General features: G+C 43.5%; 1 protein-coding gene and 1 pseudogene across 1 annotated transcript; both read right to left on the bottom strand.

Annotated features, from left to right (window-relative positions):
• Window positions 1-8773: 8773 nt before the first annotated feature.
• Window positions 8774-10930, bottom strand: LOC112589719 (uncharacterized; annotated as a pseudogene).
• Window positions 10931-14135: 3205 nt separating this feature from the next.
• Window positions 14136-14729, bottom strand: LOC112589705 (uncharacterized protein K02A2.6-like). The gene has a single exon (XM_025304078.1). The coding sequence runs from the start codon at window positions 14727-14729 to the stop codon at window positions 14136-14138; it is 594 nt and encodes a 197-aa protein (XP_025159863.1).
• Window positions 14730-19219: the final 4490 nt, after the last annotated feature.

Genomic DNA, 19219 nt, shown 5'->3' with positions numbered 1-19219 from the left:
GGAGGATTCCCATCCCGTCGGAAGAAGCGAGGAACGGGGAGAGAGCAACCTTCCCCCCAAAAGAGGGAGACAAAGGAAAGAGCGATTCCGATTTTTCGGACGGAAAAGAAGAGGCAGATCAGCTTTCGTCGCGAGAAAAGGCAGTTGAGATTCGTTTTGTGCGTTACCGAACGAGATTGAGAGTCGTGTTTCCTCTCGCAAGAAAGGATTATTGTTTTTTGGTGTTCCGCGCGAGAGAGAGAAAGAAAGTTCGTTCCTCTCGTGAGAGATTTTGGGTGTCCCGAGCGCTATCGATAACGAGCGCGGTGCACCTTGCGTAGCCGGAGGATCGAACGAGGAGAGGTTTTGCTACTGCAGGCTGCGACCGACAGCGAGAGGAGCTACCCGTCCGACTGACTACCAGAACCACGCCGCCAGAAGGTTCCCGAAGCTGTAAGACCGTCTACCTGCTAATAATTTCGGTGTTCCGATTAAAGATCGCGTTCGAAAACTAATTGTATTACGCCGAGCAATCTCGATCTCGCGGAAACGAACCAAGGAAACGTGTACCATCCCGCGGGGTTTCGGAGCGTGCCGATTCCCGAAATAATAAACGGGTGATTCAAATAATAAGAACGCCACTCTTTATTCTGTGTCCGCCTTCCCGATTTCCAGCCTGACCCATCTACCGACTATAAATTTCACGGAGCTACCGGTCCCGTCGGACTCCCGCGTCGCGGTCGCGAGTTTGGCGATTAGAGTTGGTGAGCGGTGCGGCTGCCCGCACCTGGCGCCCAACATTTCTTTGTTTTCTCGCGCATTGGCGACCGTGGCGTAGCGGGCCGACGGAAATTTGCCGACGGCGTAAGAAATTCACGTCGCAAATTTTTGGCGCCCAACGTGGGGCTCGACAAAGGCCGAGAGAGGGATAACTAATTTCCGCTATCCCGAGAATAAAACGGTAGAATTTGAAACAACAAAAGGAAAACGGCGGATAGCAAGACGCTGCATTTTTTGAGGGGAAAAAATTTCTCAAGCGACTTCTTTTTCGTTATTGTCGTTTTTTTTTGGAACTTTGTTCACGCTCCGCTCCGGGTATCACGGCTGCTTTCGCTGTGGTTGATGTCCCGTTTTGTTGAATATTGTTAGTGACAAAATCTTTTTTTGTGATTGTTTGTGTTGGTGATCGGTTTTTGGTGACGTCTTTCTTGGATAATAACGGTGAGTACCGTTATAGGGGCTTCTGCTACCGTTATCGCCTCCACACCAAACATCCATTTTTTTGGCTTTGCGAATATTTTTCTTTTATTATTACTTTCGGTGCGCGCATTTTACCGTTTCTGTTTTGTTCGTGGTGAACCTATCGAGGAACCATGCCGGAAGACGCGGATCGCGAGACCTGGATCTACGAGCTGTCGCTCGAACAGCTGCGCGACCAGGCGACCGCGCGCGGAATTAATGCGACGGGAAGTGCAGCGACGCTCCGCGCGCAACTGCTCCGTTTTGAGCGGGCAGGACGCTGGGACCCTCCGCCGCCGTCACCGGCGGAAGATGCGATGCGCCCGCCGCTTCCGGGCGATGACGTCGCGGGGAAGCTCGAGGAATCGGAGTTCGCAAACCGAACAGTCCTCGAGCCGGGGAGATTAGCTATCGACACTTTAAAAGTACCGACCTTTCGGATGCCATCGCCATTTCGGGGTATACCGCCGCCGCCGATATCGCTACCGCCTGAGGAAATACTGCCTCTTTACGTACCGCAGGCGTTTCCACGACCGCAGACCCGGGTGCAGAAAACGCGCACGAGCGATCGCGTGATGATAGCCGACGACGCATACAACCTCATGCGTCGCTGGAATATTAACTTTTAGAGAACTCAAGGAAGCAACTGGAGGATGCGGATTTCGAAGGGACGCCAGGTAGTACCGATCGCGGACGAAGACCTGTTCAAATGTTTACCCTTTTTTCTTACCAATATCGCGTTGCAGTGGTATCGGATAAAGAGGTCTCGTTGGGTTTCGTGGCACGAGTTTGAGGGAGTCATGCGCGCGCGGTTCGGCGATTCCGACTTCCAGTTCGCGCTGCGCGACGAAATTATAAAGCGTACGCAGGGGGAGCATGAGCCCGTCGTAGACTACCTTACGTATATTCTCGGGCTGTTCGGTCGGTTCGATCCTCCGTGGAGTGAGGTCGAACAACTAAATTACGTGCACCGAAACATGCTCCCGAAGTTACAGATCGCCGTACACCGCGATGATTTCGTGAACTTCGACGAGTTGGAGAGACTCGCCACTTACGTCGAGCGGAGCTACGCTGCCGCGAGCCAGTATCGCGCGCCGCCGCCTCCCGAGAGATCTGTATGTCCAGATTTCGCTTACCGGCCGCCGCCGCGCTCGTCTCGGCCGTTTTCGACCATGACGGCCGAACAGGTACCGAATTCCCGAGTGGCGGAGCGAGAGATAATTAGTGAAAGGGAGCGTCCGCGCGCCGCGGAGGCGACGCGTCGACCGGCGGGGGCGATCCTGCCGGCCCCGGTAAGAGAGGATCGCGGGGCGACCCCTCGAGCTGGGGGCGCGGGGGTGGAAGCAAGGAGGAGTACTCGGCAGGAAACTGCGGAGGAATTTGCCTTCGGACCGGCTACGCGGGGCAATTCCGCCAAGTACTGGAATTGCGACGCGGCCGGTCATTTTGCGCGGGAGTGTCGCGAGCCTCCGAGCGTCCATTGTTACCGCAGCGGTCGTGCGCAGCAGACGGTGAGGACGTGTCCCTCGTGTTCGGGAAATGGGGGAAGGAAACGCTAGACAGGGTCCCTGCGTCTCCCCCCGATTCCAAGACCCGGAAAGTAGAACAGAAGGTGGCGAGCTCATACGGAGCGTTTCAGAGCAACGAGCGAGTGTCCTTGCAATTTTTGGAGGTATTAGTTGGTGAGTACCCCTTGCTCGGATTGGTTGATACCGGTTCGGATAGAACTCTTTTTGGTGCTAAGGGTATCAACGCAAGCGAGCTTGGGGTGCCGATTTCGTGTATCGATTCTGCCCGGATCCGGCTGACGGACGGAACGCTGACCACGCTAGGCGGGACGCGGGTATCGAATTGCAAGGACGCAAAGAAACGCTCGCTATCGGCCTATTACCGAATCTTGCAGTGCCGGCCATCCTCGGGATGGACTTTCTCGCGAAATTTTGATTAGTTACCGATTTCGCCAAGGGCGAATGGAGTTTCGCGGATGACGCACTGAGCCGCCACCCTCTCTGTAACGAGCGCGGACAACAGAACTTTTGTTGCGGGGTCTCGGAATTGTCGCGAAAGCAAGAAAACGAGCTCACCAAGTTTATCGAAAAGACTATATCGACCGCTGCCGAAAACTCCGTCGTTACGTTGCTCACGGAGCACAACATTGACGTCGGGACTCATTCACCAATTCGGCAGCGATGTTATCTAGTGTCGCCCAAAGTGCAAGAGGCGATCCGTGGGGAAGTTGACACCATGCTAAAGGCCGGCATTATTGAGCCCTCGGGTAGCGAGTGGTCGAATCCGGTAGTAATGGTCAAAAAACCAAGTGGCAAATATCGCTTTTGTATCGACTTTCGTAAAGTAAATAACGTATCGAAAAAGGATGTGTACCCGTTACCGAATATGAAGGGAATTCTCGACAAGTTACGGTCCGCGAAATACATCTCGACGATAGATCTGAGCCAAGCTTATTTCCAAATACCGCTGGCAGAGGAAAGTCGCGAGATTACTGCTTTTTCCGTACCGGGCAAAGGCCACTACCATTTTACATGAATGCCGTATGGATTATCGGGGGCACCAACCACATTTCAACGGCTTCTCGATAAATTAATTGGGCCGGAAATGGAGCCCCATGCATTCGCGTATTTAGACGACATCATAGTGGTTACCGAGACATTCGAAGAACATCTCGAATGGCTATCGCGCGTTCTCGCGAAAATTAGCTCAGTCGGTCTTACCGGAATTTGGAGAAATGCGAGTTTTGCCGCTTGGAAGTTTGGTGCATCGCGACGGCTTGAGAGTAGACGACAAGAAGATTAAGCCGCTTCTCGAGTACCCAGCGCCGACCAATATAAAGCAATATAAACCATATACGCCGACCAATATAAACCATATACGCCGCTTTTTAGGGATGGCGTCGTGGTATCGTCGTTTCTTGTCGCAATTCGCCACCTTTGCTTCGCAAAGGTAAACGATGGGAGTGGAATTCCGAGCAAATTACCACTTTCGATAAAATCAGAGCAGATTTGACCACCGCCCCGATTCTTTCCTGCCCGAATTTTGAGTTACCGTTTGTCGTGCAGACCGATGCGAGTATCGTGGCCGTGGAAGTTGTATTGACGCAGACGATCGACGAGGTCGAACGTGTCATCGCGTACGCGAGCCGCGTGCTCACGGACGCGGAAAAGAAATACAGCACCATGGAACTCGAATGTTTAGCGGTCGTTTAGGCTATAAAGAAATTCCGACCATATTTGGAAGGCTACTGATTTACTATGATTATCGATCACAGTAGCTTAAGGGAGGAACCTCATGTAAACAGCACTTTTTTAAAGATTTTATTACAAAAAAGTGAGAGTATTTATTGAATTGAAATAAAATACATTGTAATATTTAAGTTCAAATCTACAAGAAAAATTTTTTGTTGTTGAAAAACAAATGGCGCCGCTATAGTTGCCTGAACTTGGCTCCTCGAGTTTGCGCTGGACAACGCTCAGGTCCTTGTAATTGTCTGAAATCAATGAATCAAATTTTTTTTATCAAAATAAATTATTTTGTACTAAATGCACCTATATTTAGCAAAAAAATGAAAAATTGAGGACATTTAAAAAAATATACTTTTTTCTATAAACGAATTGTTAAAAACAATATTTATTATAACAATTTTAATATATTGTTAGGTTCATGAAGTATACCATACATATACAAATATCTATACAAAATTTCAAGTTAATCGGCCATTTACTTTTTGAGTTATATTGTCCGGCGCGAAAAAAAGCGTTATGAGAAAAACGCGTTTAAAGTTTTCGCTACCGAAAAGTTAAGTTTAGAGTGATTTATATTTACCTAAGCTTAGTCTGCGATGCCAGGGCCGTAAAGTAATCCTTCTTCTTCTAGAAAAGCATCTAATTGTGCTGCATTTTCCTCTTTTCGAGCAGTCCTGGCCTCTTTTGACGCATCTCGTGATCGTCGATTTTGCCTCTTTATTCGATTCTTATCATAAGTATCAGCAAATTTTTTGCACTCCGGGCCAATTTGCAGTTCTAGGTCGTTCATAACTCTCAGTACAAACATATATCCATCATTGAACATAGCTCCGGCCAAGTATGCAGTAATTTCGATGATTTTTGAACCGCAGTTCAAATGCTTCGGAGCCAAACGCCACACAGTTGTGTTGAAAGATTCGTTCGCATTCTGTGTGAAGCCGCTCACACATCGTTCCAACAAGTCATCCCGAGACAAATCTTCATAAATCGGCAAAATGTGCTTTCGTACATCTTTGTGCAGTGGTTCTGGATGTTTAAAGGCAACATTTATGGCTTTTGCAGCGTTATATGCATACCACGAGTCGGCGCTAGTAGGGCAAAAGTGATGTTGCGGCTGTTTATCTGTCGAAGATAGATGATAATAAGTGGCCATTATTTCTTTTTTCATATTTTCTTTTGAGTGTGCATTCCTACGAATGGCCAGACCATAATATTTTGTCAATTTTTTAATTAAAGCATCTGTAAGCTTAGCTGTTTTTTTTATATTTCTAAGGCGGCTCCTCCATCCTCTTTTCGACATGACCTACACACTCACTTTTTATTACTTCAACATCTTCATACGGCTTAGCCTCTAGAATAGCCTTAAAAGTTTTGGCATCACAATCTCCGACGTAACTAGTATAATGTACATCAAAATTTTCCTCAGAACGACGAAACATTTCAAGCACAGCGTCGACCTCCATTTTACCTGCAGATCCTTTATGAGTTATGGCACAATTTTCTAGATGCTCTGCACTCTGATCATCGTCAACGTGGTGCCGAAAGTAGGTACATACTTGACAGTAGCTGCTTTTTACGATTAAATCGATCACTTTAGTAGTAATCGATCACCGAGTAGTAAGCGGTAAGAGTCGTCACGCCATAGAGAGAGGAGAACTCGCGCTTTTTCCACGATCCGTCGCCGCTTACCGTGAAATTTAGTAACGAATTTTCATTCTTCTCATTATTTCTTTTCTCCTCTTCTACTGCAATTTTGCAACTTCAAGCAAAAATTTTTTTGACAGACGAATGTATATGCTGTATTATACGGTCGTAAGCTTGTATAGATAATCCACTGCCTAAAGCCAGTGTCACACTACGTATTACGAATGCGGATTGGATTTAGATTGCGAATCATTAAATCTGAGCTCCTTGTTCATACTACGAATTCGATTTGCAATGTGATCGCTGTTTGCTGCTTATAATGTGTGACAATATATCTATAGCAAAAAAAGTATTATTTAAACAAAACATGAAAAAGAAGAAATTGAGTGCATGTCTTTTGTTCCTAATCATGATTCAACATGATTTATGTACATCTAAGCGCATAATGTGGGTGCATAAGTGGGTAGCAAGAAGAAAAAACAAAGGATTACATCATAACCTTTTTATGGAACTTTCATTAGAAGATCCCAATCGTTTCAGAAGGTTTGTTGCTATACTTATATAATTTAAAATTGAAGGAATCTTTATCAATATAAGGAATTTTTCTAATTTAGGTGTCTTAGAATGAACGTAGATACTTTTGAATGTCTTCTGAATAAAGTAACTCCTTTAATACAAAAGCAAAATACTCAGTTGCGGGAAAGCATTCCACCTGATGAGAGACTATCGGTTACTTTACGGTATTTTGCAACAGGTGAGAGACAATAGAATTTTAATTGACAGTATGCCAAAATTTTGTTGTATTACTAAATTATTGTTATATATGCCATTTCATAGGAGAAAGTCAAGAATCGTTATCTCTTACATTTAGATTTGGTAGAAGTACCATATCAGGAATTATAAAAGAAGTATCAAGAGCAATATTTACAGTTTTGAAAGAAGAGTTTCTTCGTTTTCCTAATACTGAAGACGAATGAATGAAGACGAATGAATGAAGGCATGTGATTGCCAATCATTTTGGAGAGCGATGGAATTTCCATCATGTAATAGGGGCAATGGATGGAAAACATTATGTTATTGACCCTCCATTACGCTCTGGATCAATGTTTTATTATTATTTATATATTATTTAATTATAAAGCAGATTATAGTGTCGTCTTATTAGCTTTAATAGATGCTGATTTACGTTTCATTTATGTTGATGTGGGAATTAATGGCAGAGTGAGTGATTCCGGTGTTTGGAATAATTGCTCCTTGAAAAAGCACTTAGATAATAATATTCTGTATATCTCTCCTCCTGCCCCATTGCCAAGTTCAGAGGAAAATTTTCCTTTTGTGATAATCGGAGATGAAGGTTTCCCATTATCACAGAAATTGTTAATACCCTACCCAGTGAAAATAAACCAGTCAAAATGATGTCAAATTGCCATCAAATTGATGAGGGATATGATGTCAGAAAGAGTGATCAAAATGATGGTAGAAATGACTGCAAAACGTCCCATAGGTTGATGGTCATTTTGATTATCATTTTAATCTCATTTTGATGATTATTTGATGTCAAAGTAAAAATGAATATTAATGAACATCTAGTAACATTAACATACCAATGCTATAATTGCTCATTCAACATTACAAATATAACACGTGTCACGTAACACTTATATAGTTAAATGGGAAATTAGAACATTTGTTTTAAGTTACCGTTATTTATGTTCACTGAGTATTTTTTGTAAGAATAAATACAAGATTAAATTATATGGAATAAAAGTATAGATAAATTGAATGGATGCCAATTGACCACAGTTTTGATTGGACACAGCCAATAATATTACTCAAATTTAAACTTAACTCTATTCCACTAGGTAATTTGATTGGCTAAGACCAATTGCAACATGAGCAAATGAGACGTTTCCGACAACTTATATACAAAAATATATTACATATGATTTTTTATTTTAGTGTATTTCAGATTTGATACAATCCGTGAGAGCGTTAAGCGGAAAGTACTCAAAATAATATACAAACTATGTTATTATATAAAGACTTTAAATTAAAATAAACAATTATTACAAATAATATCAAATCATTATAAATCTTGTCATAAATGCGATCACAAATCTTGTCATAAATGTAATGCGACACCTAAAATTTTGGGAAACATTTTATATATCCTTGCTAAATTTAAAAGAAAAAAAGTCTAAAAACTTGACTTTACAACGAAGCTATTAGGGTAAATATAAATTTAGTCAATAACTAAATTTAGTACATAGCAAGTAAACTAAAAACTTTAATAAAATATATATCTGTGTAATACGACATACGATTTCCACATTAGGAAAAAATCAGTCTTCTTACACAAATTTATATGTTCCATTATAAAAGTAACGTATTGCACATGAAATAAATCAAGATTCTCACTAAGCTATTTAAATCTGTCAGAGATTGGGTGCGTTTCGTTTTTTGCATTAAACGCATGATGCGCATATTTCCTATAATATATGTAATATGAACTATGGATAAATGTATGTATCATACGTTTCATGCGAGCAACGGAACACATCCTAAAAGAATACAAACAAAAAATTAACATCAATAATAATTCTGTAATCATAATATCAGTAACGAAAAGCTATAATATATGTTAGTGGATTGTGTTAAGCAACAGAGTCATGAGACTCATTAACTCTTCTACCATTCGCAGTTTGGAACCAACGCTTGATTTTGGCTTCAGCGTCAGTAAAAAAGCTATGAGGAAATCGTAATTTAACTGCACTGCACCTGCAAAATAATTATACAAAAATAATTATAATATAATAATATTATTAATAAAACAAACGCAATAATATGTATTGCAATATATGTATATGCAATATATGTATTGCAATATATTTTAATAATATGTATATTTCATGTATCATATGGGTTGTGACATGGCGGCCATGGAGGCGCCCGTCACAAGGCAAACCCTCGGTCCTTACGTGAGATTTGCGGGGGGCGAAGGGAGCCGAATTGCCCCCCCCCCCGAAGTAATTAGAATTAAGAGCGTGCAGGTGCGACGGTCTCGCGTCCCCAAGATTTGTGCCCTTGGACCTCTCGAGTCGGCCACCTGGACAGGAGGACCAGGAAGGATGCCGAGGACGTCGCTCACCGCCCGGCGCGGCCAGATCAGGTGATTACGCTCTTTTCTCGTTTCGTCGCAGAAAATTTATCGTTATCCCGCAAAGATTACCGCTGCCGTGTATTATTCCTACAACGACAACACGGACGAGGCAGCGAGATACCGTCGAGCACGTTCTCGACGCATAGGTCGCTAGCCGAAAACAACGGCTAGACGAACAAAGAGCCACGCTCGCGGGACGCCGTGAGCAAGAGAGAGAGAAAGAGAGAGAGAGAGAGAGAGAGAGAGAGAGAGAGAGAGAGAGAGAGAGAGAGAGAGAGAGAGCGAGAGACAGAGAGAGAGCGAGCGAGAGAGCGAGAGAGCGAGAGACAGAGAGAGAGCAAGCGAGAGAGCGAGAGAGCGAGAGACAGAGAGAGAGCGAGCGAGAGAGGGCATCCGTTCCGCGGATTGTCAACAGAATTCGCGGAAGGATTCCCGGAAGGAAGAAAGGAACAACAGAAAAACGAGAGACGAGAAGATTCGTTTTTCTCTCTCGATCAGGAGTTTAGTTTTTCGTCTCGCAAAAAGGAGAGAGATTCGATTCTGGCCTCGAACAGATCAAATTAGTATTTCCGCTCGAAAGAGAGAAAGCTTTGTGTGCCGCTCGAAAGGGAGAAATAAGATTTGGTGTTCCGCGTGCGACAGAGAGAGTAGAGTTGGTGTTCCGATAGCTACCGGAAAGCGGAGGAGTGCCGTAAAATACCGAAGGCGAAGATCCCGGAGAGGACCGAGCTGCCGCTGGCCGCGCGACCGGACCGACCGACCCGCCGACAATCGAGGACCACGCTGCCGGGAGGTTCCCGTCCATGTAAGACCGTCCACCTGCCATTTTTTCGGTGTTCCGTTACGTGTCGCGTTCCGCGAAAACGCACTGTGTACGAAGAGCGATATCGACCTCGCGTAGGAGTGACAGGGATAAAATTCAATTGTACCATATCGCGAGGAGCAGGAGATTACCGTCTCCCGGTGTTATCGAATAAATCCAAATCTCGCCAAATAGGCCGTTTTGGTTTTTTTTCTTGGTGCGTTCCGCCTCCCTATTTCCGATGAACCCTTCCTGTCTGCTGACTCAAATTTATCCCGAGCTACCGGACCCGACGGATTCGCGCGCCGCGGGGAAAACTTTGTGTTGGTGAGTGGTGCAGCCCGCTGCACCTGGCACCCAACATTCAGTTGGTGCAAGACCGCGGCGCACGGACCGACGACTGTTTGTCGGCGCTTCGAAAGAAGCGTCGCAGGGTACTAATAAAAAAATTAACTTCATGCCAATAATATAAGAACAACGGGATTTATGTGATAAATAAAAAATTGACAACTTACTAAATACAATTTCTTATTGTTTTGTCTCTAAGAACTTTATCTTATTGCCTTCTGACCCACTCAAACTTATCAGTTTGGCAAGACTATTTGAGAACTTCGACAAAACGTTTCCTGTGATACTGCGCTCTGAAGGAACAGATAATGTGCTTAAAGCACTGGCACATTTAGAATGAACTAAATCTCGCTATTAGAGCACAAAATATGAAATAGAATGATTATCATAACTATATATTCTTTAAACTTTTAATATATATTATACATGTTAAAATTAATATTACATGAGACTTACCATAGCTTCAAAATTAATACGATTAGCTGTCAAAAATATTTCCATCTTTTGAAAGTCTTATTTTGTCTTTAGAGGAATATTTGGAATATTAGAAGATATCATAGACTTGGCATGATCTGGGTTGACAGACCGCATAATGATTGCCTGATTAATCAACACTGAATCCAACTTTTTGCTTAGCTCCAGAAGTACTGTGCTATTCAGCATAATTTCATTATGACATTGTTTGCATCTAAAATTACCTGACCTGACATAAAACAAAACATATTCATTGAGAACGTGAAAAGAACATTAAAACCATAACTACCTAAAATGTAAAATATCTTTGATTATTGAAATTGAAATACCTTTGAATTTGAAAGAGTAAAGCTCTAATTGCGTTTTTGTTTGTTTCTCATTTTCTTTGCTAAGTGAAATTTCATTATGATTAGTCTCTGAATCCGGCGATGAATAAAAACATGCTTCAAATCTTATACCACTGTCGCCTCCGTGACAGATTTCCTAACCTAAATTGTCCTCAACTTTAACAATTTATATCTTGCTCCACAAGGCAGAGCGACGATTTTTTCAAATAGAAAAGTTGTTTCTCTTGCAAAAACGCGTCGATTAAATATTATTTCGTCGATATCGGAGGTGAGGAAGGTATTCTGTATAATTACCTAATTCATAATAAATTAAACAATAACAATGTCACTACTCCCTTACCATGTGGAGAATATCAATTAACGTAATTTAACCTCAATAACTTACAATAGACTATCAAATAATAATATGTTGTACGGAAAATAAACTCAATGAGCAAAATGAGTGTAAATTGAGCGCAAATTGGCAGTGTAGGATATGCGTAGCTGTTAATAGATCTCTTATTTGTATCACAATGATATTTTTACTTGTCAGAATGATTGCTGCTTGGAAGAAAGACTGATAAATGATTTATTAACAATAGTGCGTAGTAATTTATTCCTCTGTACCTCATTACACTCTACGACACGGTAATCTCCTCAGGACGTGTCAGAACCACGTCCGCCAATAGTAGATTTGAGCACTCGCCTCGCAATGACCAATGTCCGAAAGTACAGAATGTGAACACTCCGAAAGCCTCGAAGCTCACGGATTACAAAATAAGATCCAATAAACGAAGAGCGCAGAAGACGAAGGCAGAGACGTTTTAATAATAACCAAAAAGCCGAAAGCTAAAAAGCTCGAATGCTAGAATACTGACTGAATCCAATAATAATCGTCTAATTTCCCTCTTCCTTCTTGTCTCCGAATATATATAATCCTCTCAGAGGTCGCGCGGTTATTATTTCTAGTATTGCCAGATATGTTGCTTATAACAGATGGCAACACTAACTCTTTCCCGCGGTCTGATATCTTACAACTCGACCATTCTGACAGATCCATTCGTCTCAAATGGGTTGCAAGATATACGGGGGCGGTCCGATAAGTACTTAGCCTCACCGCCCGATGGCGCCACTATCGCAAGAGAAATTTACTATCGTGTAATACATTCTCGTAGACGGCTACTGTCGAAATTTCAGCCGAATCGGACTCGCAGTTTTGTTTTGACCGCGTGTGGAAGCGGGCGTGTCCGCGGATTTTAGAAAAATGGAAAAAGAGCAATATCGGTCGGTGATTCGATTCTTGTTTTTGGAACGGAAATCGCGCAGCGAAATCAAAGAGCGCTTGGATGCTGTGTACGGTGACTCTTCTCCTTCGATGGCGACCGTCAAAAATTGGTTTAACGAGTTTCAACGTGGTCGCACGTCGGTTTTTGATGAGCCACGCCCAGGTGCCCCGAAAACGGCTACCACGGAGGATAATATGACAAAAATCCACGATCTCGTATTGACAGACCGCCGATTGAAGGTGCGCGAGATAGCTGAGACAGTAGGCATCTCAAAAGACCGCGTGGGTCATATCCTGCATAAAATTTTGGGCATGAGAAAGCTGTCTGCGCGATGGGTGCCGCGTTTGCTCACTCCGGACAACAAGTGCAACCGTGAGACCACTTCAGAGCAGTGTTTGACGCTGTTTAAGCGCAATCCGAAGGAGTTTCTGCGTCGTTTCGTGACCGTCGACGAAACATGGATCCACTGGTACACACCAGAGACCAAGGAACAGTCGAAACAGTGAACTTCACCCGGCGAACGTGCTCCGAAGAAGACGAAGACTGTCCTATCGGCCGGAAAGGTGATGGCCACCGTTTTCTGGGATTCACAAGATGTGATCTACATCGACTACCTGGAGGAGGGCAAAACGGTCACAGGGCTGTACTATGCCGAATTATTGGGCCGATTCGACGCCGAATTGCAGAAAAAACGGCCCCATTTGGCGAAGAAAAAAGTGCTCTTCCACCATGACAACGCACCGGCTCACACCTCCGCCCTCGCCACGGTCAAATTGGTCGAATTGGGCTACGAACTGCTGCCCCATCCACCGTATTCTCCAGATTTGGCCCCGTGCGACTTCTTTTTGTTTCTAAACTTGAAAAAGTCACTCGCCGGGTAGAAATTTGAGTCGAATGAGGAGGTCATCGCCGCCACGGAGGCCTACTTTGCAGACCTCGAGGAAACGTATTTTTCAGACGGGTTAAAGAAGTTGGAGCATCGCTGGGTCAAGTGTATCGAGCTAAAAGGAGACTATGTTGAGAAATAAATCGCCACTTTTCCAAAATTTTCGTTTTTCTTTTGTAGGCTAAGTACTTATCGGACCACCCTCGTATATATATATTTTTTTTTAATCATGCGGTGCATCACCGCCAAATTGGCTAACGGTTAAACAAGTTAGCCTCAAAAGAAAAATAAAACATTGAAGGTAAGTATATCTATACATATATGAATGAATAAGAGCGTAACGAGTGGTGTGACCAAAATGCAATTTTTTTCTTACACCAACAGCAAAGCAATGTAATTCACTGCAAATTTCCTTCTCCGAGACTGTCAGGCGGTAAGATCGGTTTAATCCAAGGTTTAATTTTGTCCGAGGATAAAATGGAATTATACGGTTTAGAAGTCACATTAAATCCCGGAATATCGGTGACCACGTAACGATTGTTATTTAATATTTTAGTAATTTGATATGGTCCCTTATATTTTGACTTCAGCTTTTTGCTACCTCCGATCTTTGAATGACCATCTCGAATAAGTACGAAATCGCCGGTTTTATACGTCGTAGGCTTTCTGTGACGAGCATCATAACAAGACTTGTTATACTCTTTTAACTTATTAGTTGCTTCCAAGGCCATGTCTCAGGTGGACTGTCTTTCTTTCTCGATATTTTGATCTATGTGCCTAAGCATATTAACGAAACCACTCAAATCGCGATCTCGGTGGTTCCTCTGATCGTAACCGAGTAACACCTTACTAGGCGTGGCCTTGATAGCAGAATGATGAGTATTATTAATGATGTACTGAACCTCGCTCAAATGACTTTCCCATTCTGCAGTCTTCTCCACAGTCTTGGCCAAAGAAGATTTTAAAAATCGGTTAACGCGTTCAGCTATGCCGTTTGTCCAACTGCAACCTTTTGGTGCCGCGACTGCAACCTTTTGGTGATTTACTTTATAAGTTTCAACGAATTTAACAAATTCTAAAGAGGTAAAGCATGTTCCTCTATCCGAAACTAAAAGCTTCGGTGCTCCAAACGTATCAAAAATGGTCTGCAATATTTTGCAGGTTTCCTGTGTTCCCGTGGAACGAGTAGACATTAGCCATGTGAAACGCGTGAACGCATCTACGAGCACTGATACGTGCTTGAAACCATCTTCGGTTTCCTGTAATGACCCAAAATGATCCACGTGAAGAATTTCCAATGGAGCAGTAGCTACCTGAGCGATATTCATCTCTCCTTCCCTGCTATGAGCAGAGGAGTTCGCTAACAAGCAAGTAATACAATTCTCTACGTAATCCCGAATTTTTTTCCGCATCGACGGGGACCAATATGATTTATACAAACTTTGAAATACTTTTTCAACCCCTCAGTGAGCCAGTTGACCATGGTGTATGCGAATCAAGTTGCTTATCATGGAATCCGGAACAACGAATCTCGAACGATCTTCAGCTTTGCGGTAAACTAGACCGTCAATCAATTCAAACTTATCATTATGTGACCATTCCAACTGAGCGGCAATCGATTTAAGATTGCTGTCCTGTAGTTGTTTATATTCGAGATCTCGTTCTAATGGATAGGATTCCGTATAACACACTTTCCGGCTCAGAGCGTCTACGTGTGCCATACGAGTGCCTGGTCGGTGTGCTATCTCAAATGAATAATTTTGCAGATGCAAAGTCCATCGGGCAATGTGCGGATTTAGGTTAGCTTTATTGACAGCGTAAACGATGGCGTTACAATCCATAATAATTCTGAAAGTAACTCCATACAAATAAATATGGAAACGCTGTACTGCTTTAACTATTGCCAACATTTCCAGCTCAAAGCTGTGGTAGTTAGCCTCAGCCTGATTAGTCGTTTGACTAAAATAGGCTTGCGACCGCTCCTAGCGACTAGGAAGCGGGCAAAGTCGCGACGATCTGTCCGTCGCCCTCCGCCTATGCACCAAAATTTTCACGAAAGAATGTTGGGCGCCAGGCACGAATATCGTGCCCACCAACACTAACTAGGCGACGGCAAGTCGACGCGATCGCCTACGAACTCGACAGCTCCTGTTCTTTTAAGTCGGAGATGGGGGTGGGTCTCTGGGGGGGATTAGGAGGGGAACTCGGCGGGTAATTAAATTAATTAACACGCAAACTGTAGAACAAGTAGTAATCTGCGTGTATTTTCTTTACGGTAATCAGTAATACAAGTCTTTTGACTCCTGACGTAGAAGCGACAGCGATCTCGATAGGTCCGCGCGACCCGCGACCTGCGATTCCGATAGCGATAAGCCCCGTTCGTTGAGAGAGAGAAACGCTCTGCTCCCCGCGTTCCACGGAAAGACCGACAGACGCTTCGGTGACCACTCTACAATCTAAATTTTCGCACAAAGTCCGACAGCCGCTGTCTAGTCCCACCGCGCAAACGGTTCACACGAACAAACAGAGTCGTACAGAGTGACACTCTTACAATTTTCGCCCGCTGGCGGCAGCCTCCTTCCGGACAGTCGCTCCTCCGCTCGTCCGCTCCGCTCGCTCCTCTCCTTGCTTCCGGCTCTCTCTCGATAGCTCTCTCTCTCTCTCTCCGGGATCCGCACGCGCACGATGCGCTGTCTCCCGATAGCTAGTCGCCGCGACACCAATAAAAATGGTACTCGGATCCGATAACTGCGATAGCTGACTTTGGTTTCGTCACCCGCTCCGATCGCTTTTTCGCCACGGCTTCGCCAAGAGTGTTCTTCGTTCGTCCCGGCCGAAGATACGTGGCCCCGGTGGATCCTTCTCCGCTCCAATTTTTTTTCTCCTTGATCACGCGATGGCGAGATGCTGCTCGGAATCCTTCTTTCTCTCGCCGAGCATCTTCTGCGTGATCAAAAGTTTCTCGTTGTCAGATGTCGTGCCCCGGTTTGTTTTGTAGGCTACGACAATACACAAAAATACAGCGACAGCAGTGCGACCTCAACGGTACAATTGTTCGGAAACAAAATTAGAGGCGGCCAATGACATCACCTGAGAGCTCTTAGGGCTCGCGATGGCTCCTCGAGGCCTTCCTCCTTTCCCCTCGGTCTCCCTTCTCTGGTCCGCCGCTCCTGCCGGTCGGAGGCTACCCGCAGCGAAGAGGCACACACATTCTAGGGCGCGGGAGTATCACCAAAAAAAAAGAACAGCAATCTCGCACTCGTCGGTACGAGATCGCTCGCCACCAAAAATATATCCGCGATCTTTCGAAACAACGCAGCTCGCCTAGCGATTGCGGCCTAGCGCGACAGCTGGGGGACCTCCTTGGAGGCCCTCCGCCTTTTGTGACGGGTGACCTCAAAATTGCCATGTCACAGGCTATAGGCGCCCAGTGCCCGGAGGATTGCTTTTGTAACAGAATAGCACCAAGACCTTGCGAACAGGCATCAGTAGAATAGCTAGGCCGGTTCTAACCCAGAAGCGCTGAGGGGGGCGCGGGGAAAGCGGGGAACTCAGGGCGCGGGGTATGACGTTGCGCGGGGATGGGGAACTCATGGTGGGACGTCACGCATACGTCACGAGAAAAAAAATGTGGTGGGACGTCACGCAAGATGGTGACCGTGATGTCATGCATACGTCACGAGAAAAAATGTCATATAATGTGTTTTAAATGTCCCCTCGTAATTATCAAACTGAAATAATATACAGAGAACTGAAATTATATACAGTGTTTATATAAAATAACTAGTATGTTTTGACCGAAATAGTTACATATCGAACATCTCTCCAACGTCTCTCGAACGTCTATTGAACGTCTCACGAACGTCTCACGAACGTCTATCGAACGTCTATCAAACATCTATAGGTATTTTTATCAATATAATTAACATAATTAACATAAAAAATCCTAAGAAAGGGGATAAGGGGAAGTTGGAAGAAAGGATCTGGTCTAAAGTAAAAAAGATGTATCATAATATATAACAAAGTAATTTATTTATACTTTTATTACAATTTGTAAACGCTGCAATATAATGGTGCTGTATTATAATATCACATTTTGACCAAAATATTTTTGTCAGCCGTCGACCTCCCAGACTGCTGATACCAAATCGTAGGTCTACAAGTACTATTGTGGTATCAGATAAAGAAATGTATGCATATCTTATCATAGGATGCCTGTGAAGCATTTAGTGCTGCATCATGTAAAGATATGACTATTTTGGCTAGGTTTTTCCGGGAGTTATAATAACGAGAAGAGTGGCAAAAGTGAAGCATATAGATTTAATTTTGTGTGTATTTATCAGTCAGAGCTCTTTCAGTATGGATCGTGAAAACATAGAGCATGAAGAAGTAGAAGACGAAGAAATAGAAAACGAAGAAATAGAAGACGAAGAAGATATAAATCATATACTCACGGATGATAGTAATTATGATAGTGACAATAGTAATCAATTAGTGAATGAAAAAGTGAAGAAATTGCAAGTGAAGAAATTGGAAGTTTCAGAAATTAATACTTTGAGTGACCAAACAAAAGTGTGTTGCATTTATTTTTCATATAATTCTGGAGACAATTTACGGTTCTGCACATCATGTTTTGTTGATGGCGTTCGCGATACAGTTACAGAAATATTTGCAGTGCGCAAACACATCACCGAAAGACACGATGTGATTGATGGTGTATTTTGTTCAAACTGTAGAAACCCCGTCTACCAAATAACACCATGTAATCTGTGTCCAATATGTATGCACTAATATGACATATTTAAAACAGAATTCTTATATACGGTACAAAAACTTCATCCAATACACTATACAAGATAAAAAGAAGCAGGAAGAATGTAATAACGATATGTGTGTGTGCATGTGTGTGCGCATGTGGAAGACAGAAGAGCTATAAAAAAGTTCAAATCAGAACATTCTATAATTTAGTCGAAGACAAACAGAGTGGACGCTAGACTGCTGATACCAGTCATAGGTCTATAAGTCTATTATTGTATCAGATAAAGAAAGGCATGCACTTAGGCAAAGTCCACAACGAGTTGATATGAGTTTAAGACTCAGGAATATGTTTAATAGTTCGTCGAGGAAGTTTCCCGAATTTTGATAATGGCATGTATTTGTGAAAGAGTTAAGGGCTATAAAATGTTCAAAGCAGAATATTTTATAGTTTAGTCGAAGACGAGCAGAGCGCGCAGTTACAGTGTGTTTACAACGTTTTGCTAGAAAAATGGCAGAAGCATTATCATCATTATCAACCGTAGAACGTGAACTGCAGAACCAGGCCGCTCAATTAGGCTCGCTAGACGAATACCTCGCATGGGAACAAAAGTGCGACGAGTGTCTCGAGTCGTTGGAACAGCATAGCCGAGCCAAACAACCACGACTATCGGTTGGTTCAGCGCACTCGATGGTTGCTCGTATAGCGCAACTCGAGGGTTTAAAAAATACTTTGCGCAGACGTTTTGTATACGCAGGAGCCGGACATTCGACACTTGTTTGGCGAGAAATCGATATAGCGTTCAATAGTCGCATATCAATCGGGGCGATTGTAAATACAGACTATATCGACCCTCTTCGATTTCTCCAAGATGTGAAGAATATCGTGCTCGAGCATGTGCGAAGCGTTATGAAGAGACATGGTAGCATAAAAGTGAATACTGTGTTCAACGGTGAATTTGTGGCAGGTGATAAACGCGCGAACAAGAGCATTAATACGAGGAACGTTGAACTTTTTTTCACATCCGATCTAGACAATTGGTTCGCGATGCGTGTTATCGAA

The sequence above is a fragment of the Harpegnathos saltator genome, unplaced genomic scaffold (genome assembly GCF_003227715.2).
Source record: "Harpegnathos saltator strain DR-91 unplaced genomic scaffold, Hsal_v8.6 scaffold118, whole genome shotgun sequence".
Taxonomy (NCBI): Eukaryota; Metazoa; Arthropoda; class Insecta; order Hymenoptera; family Formicidae; genus Harpegnathos; species Harpegnathos saltator.
This window is presented reverse-complemented; position numbering and strand designations above follow the sequence as displayed.

Coding starts and splice junctions, on each gene's coding strand:
- LOC112589705 (XM_025304078.1), bottom strand. CDS start 14,729: ATGAATATCGCTCAGGTAGCTACTGCTCCATTGGAAATTCTTCACGTG.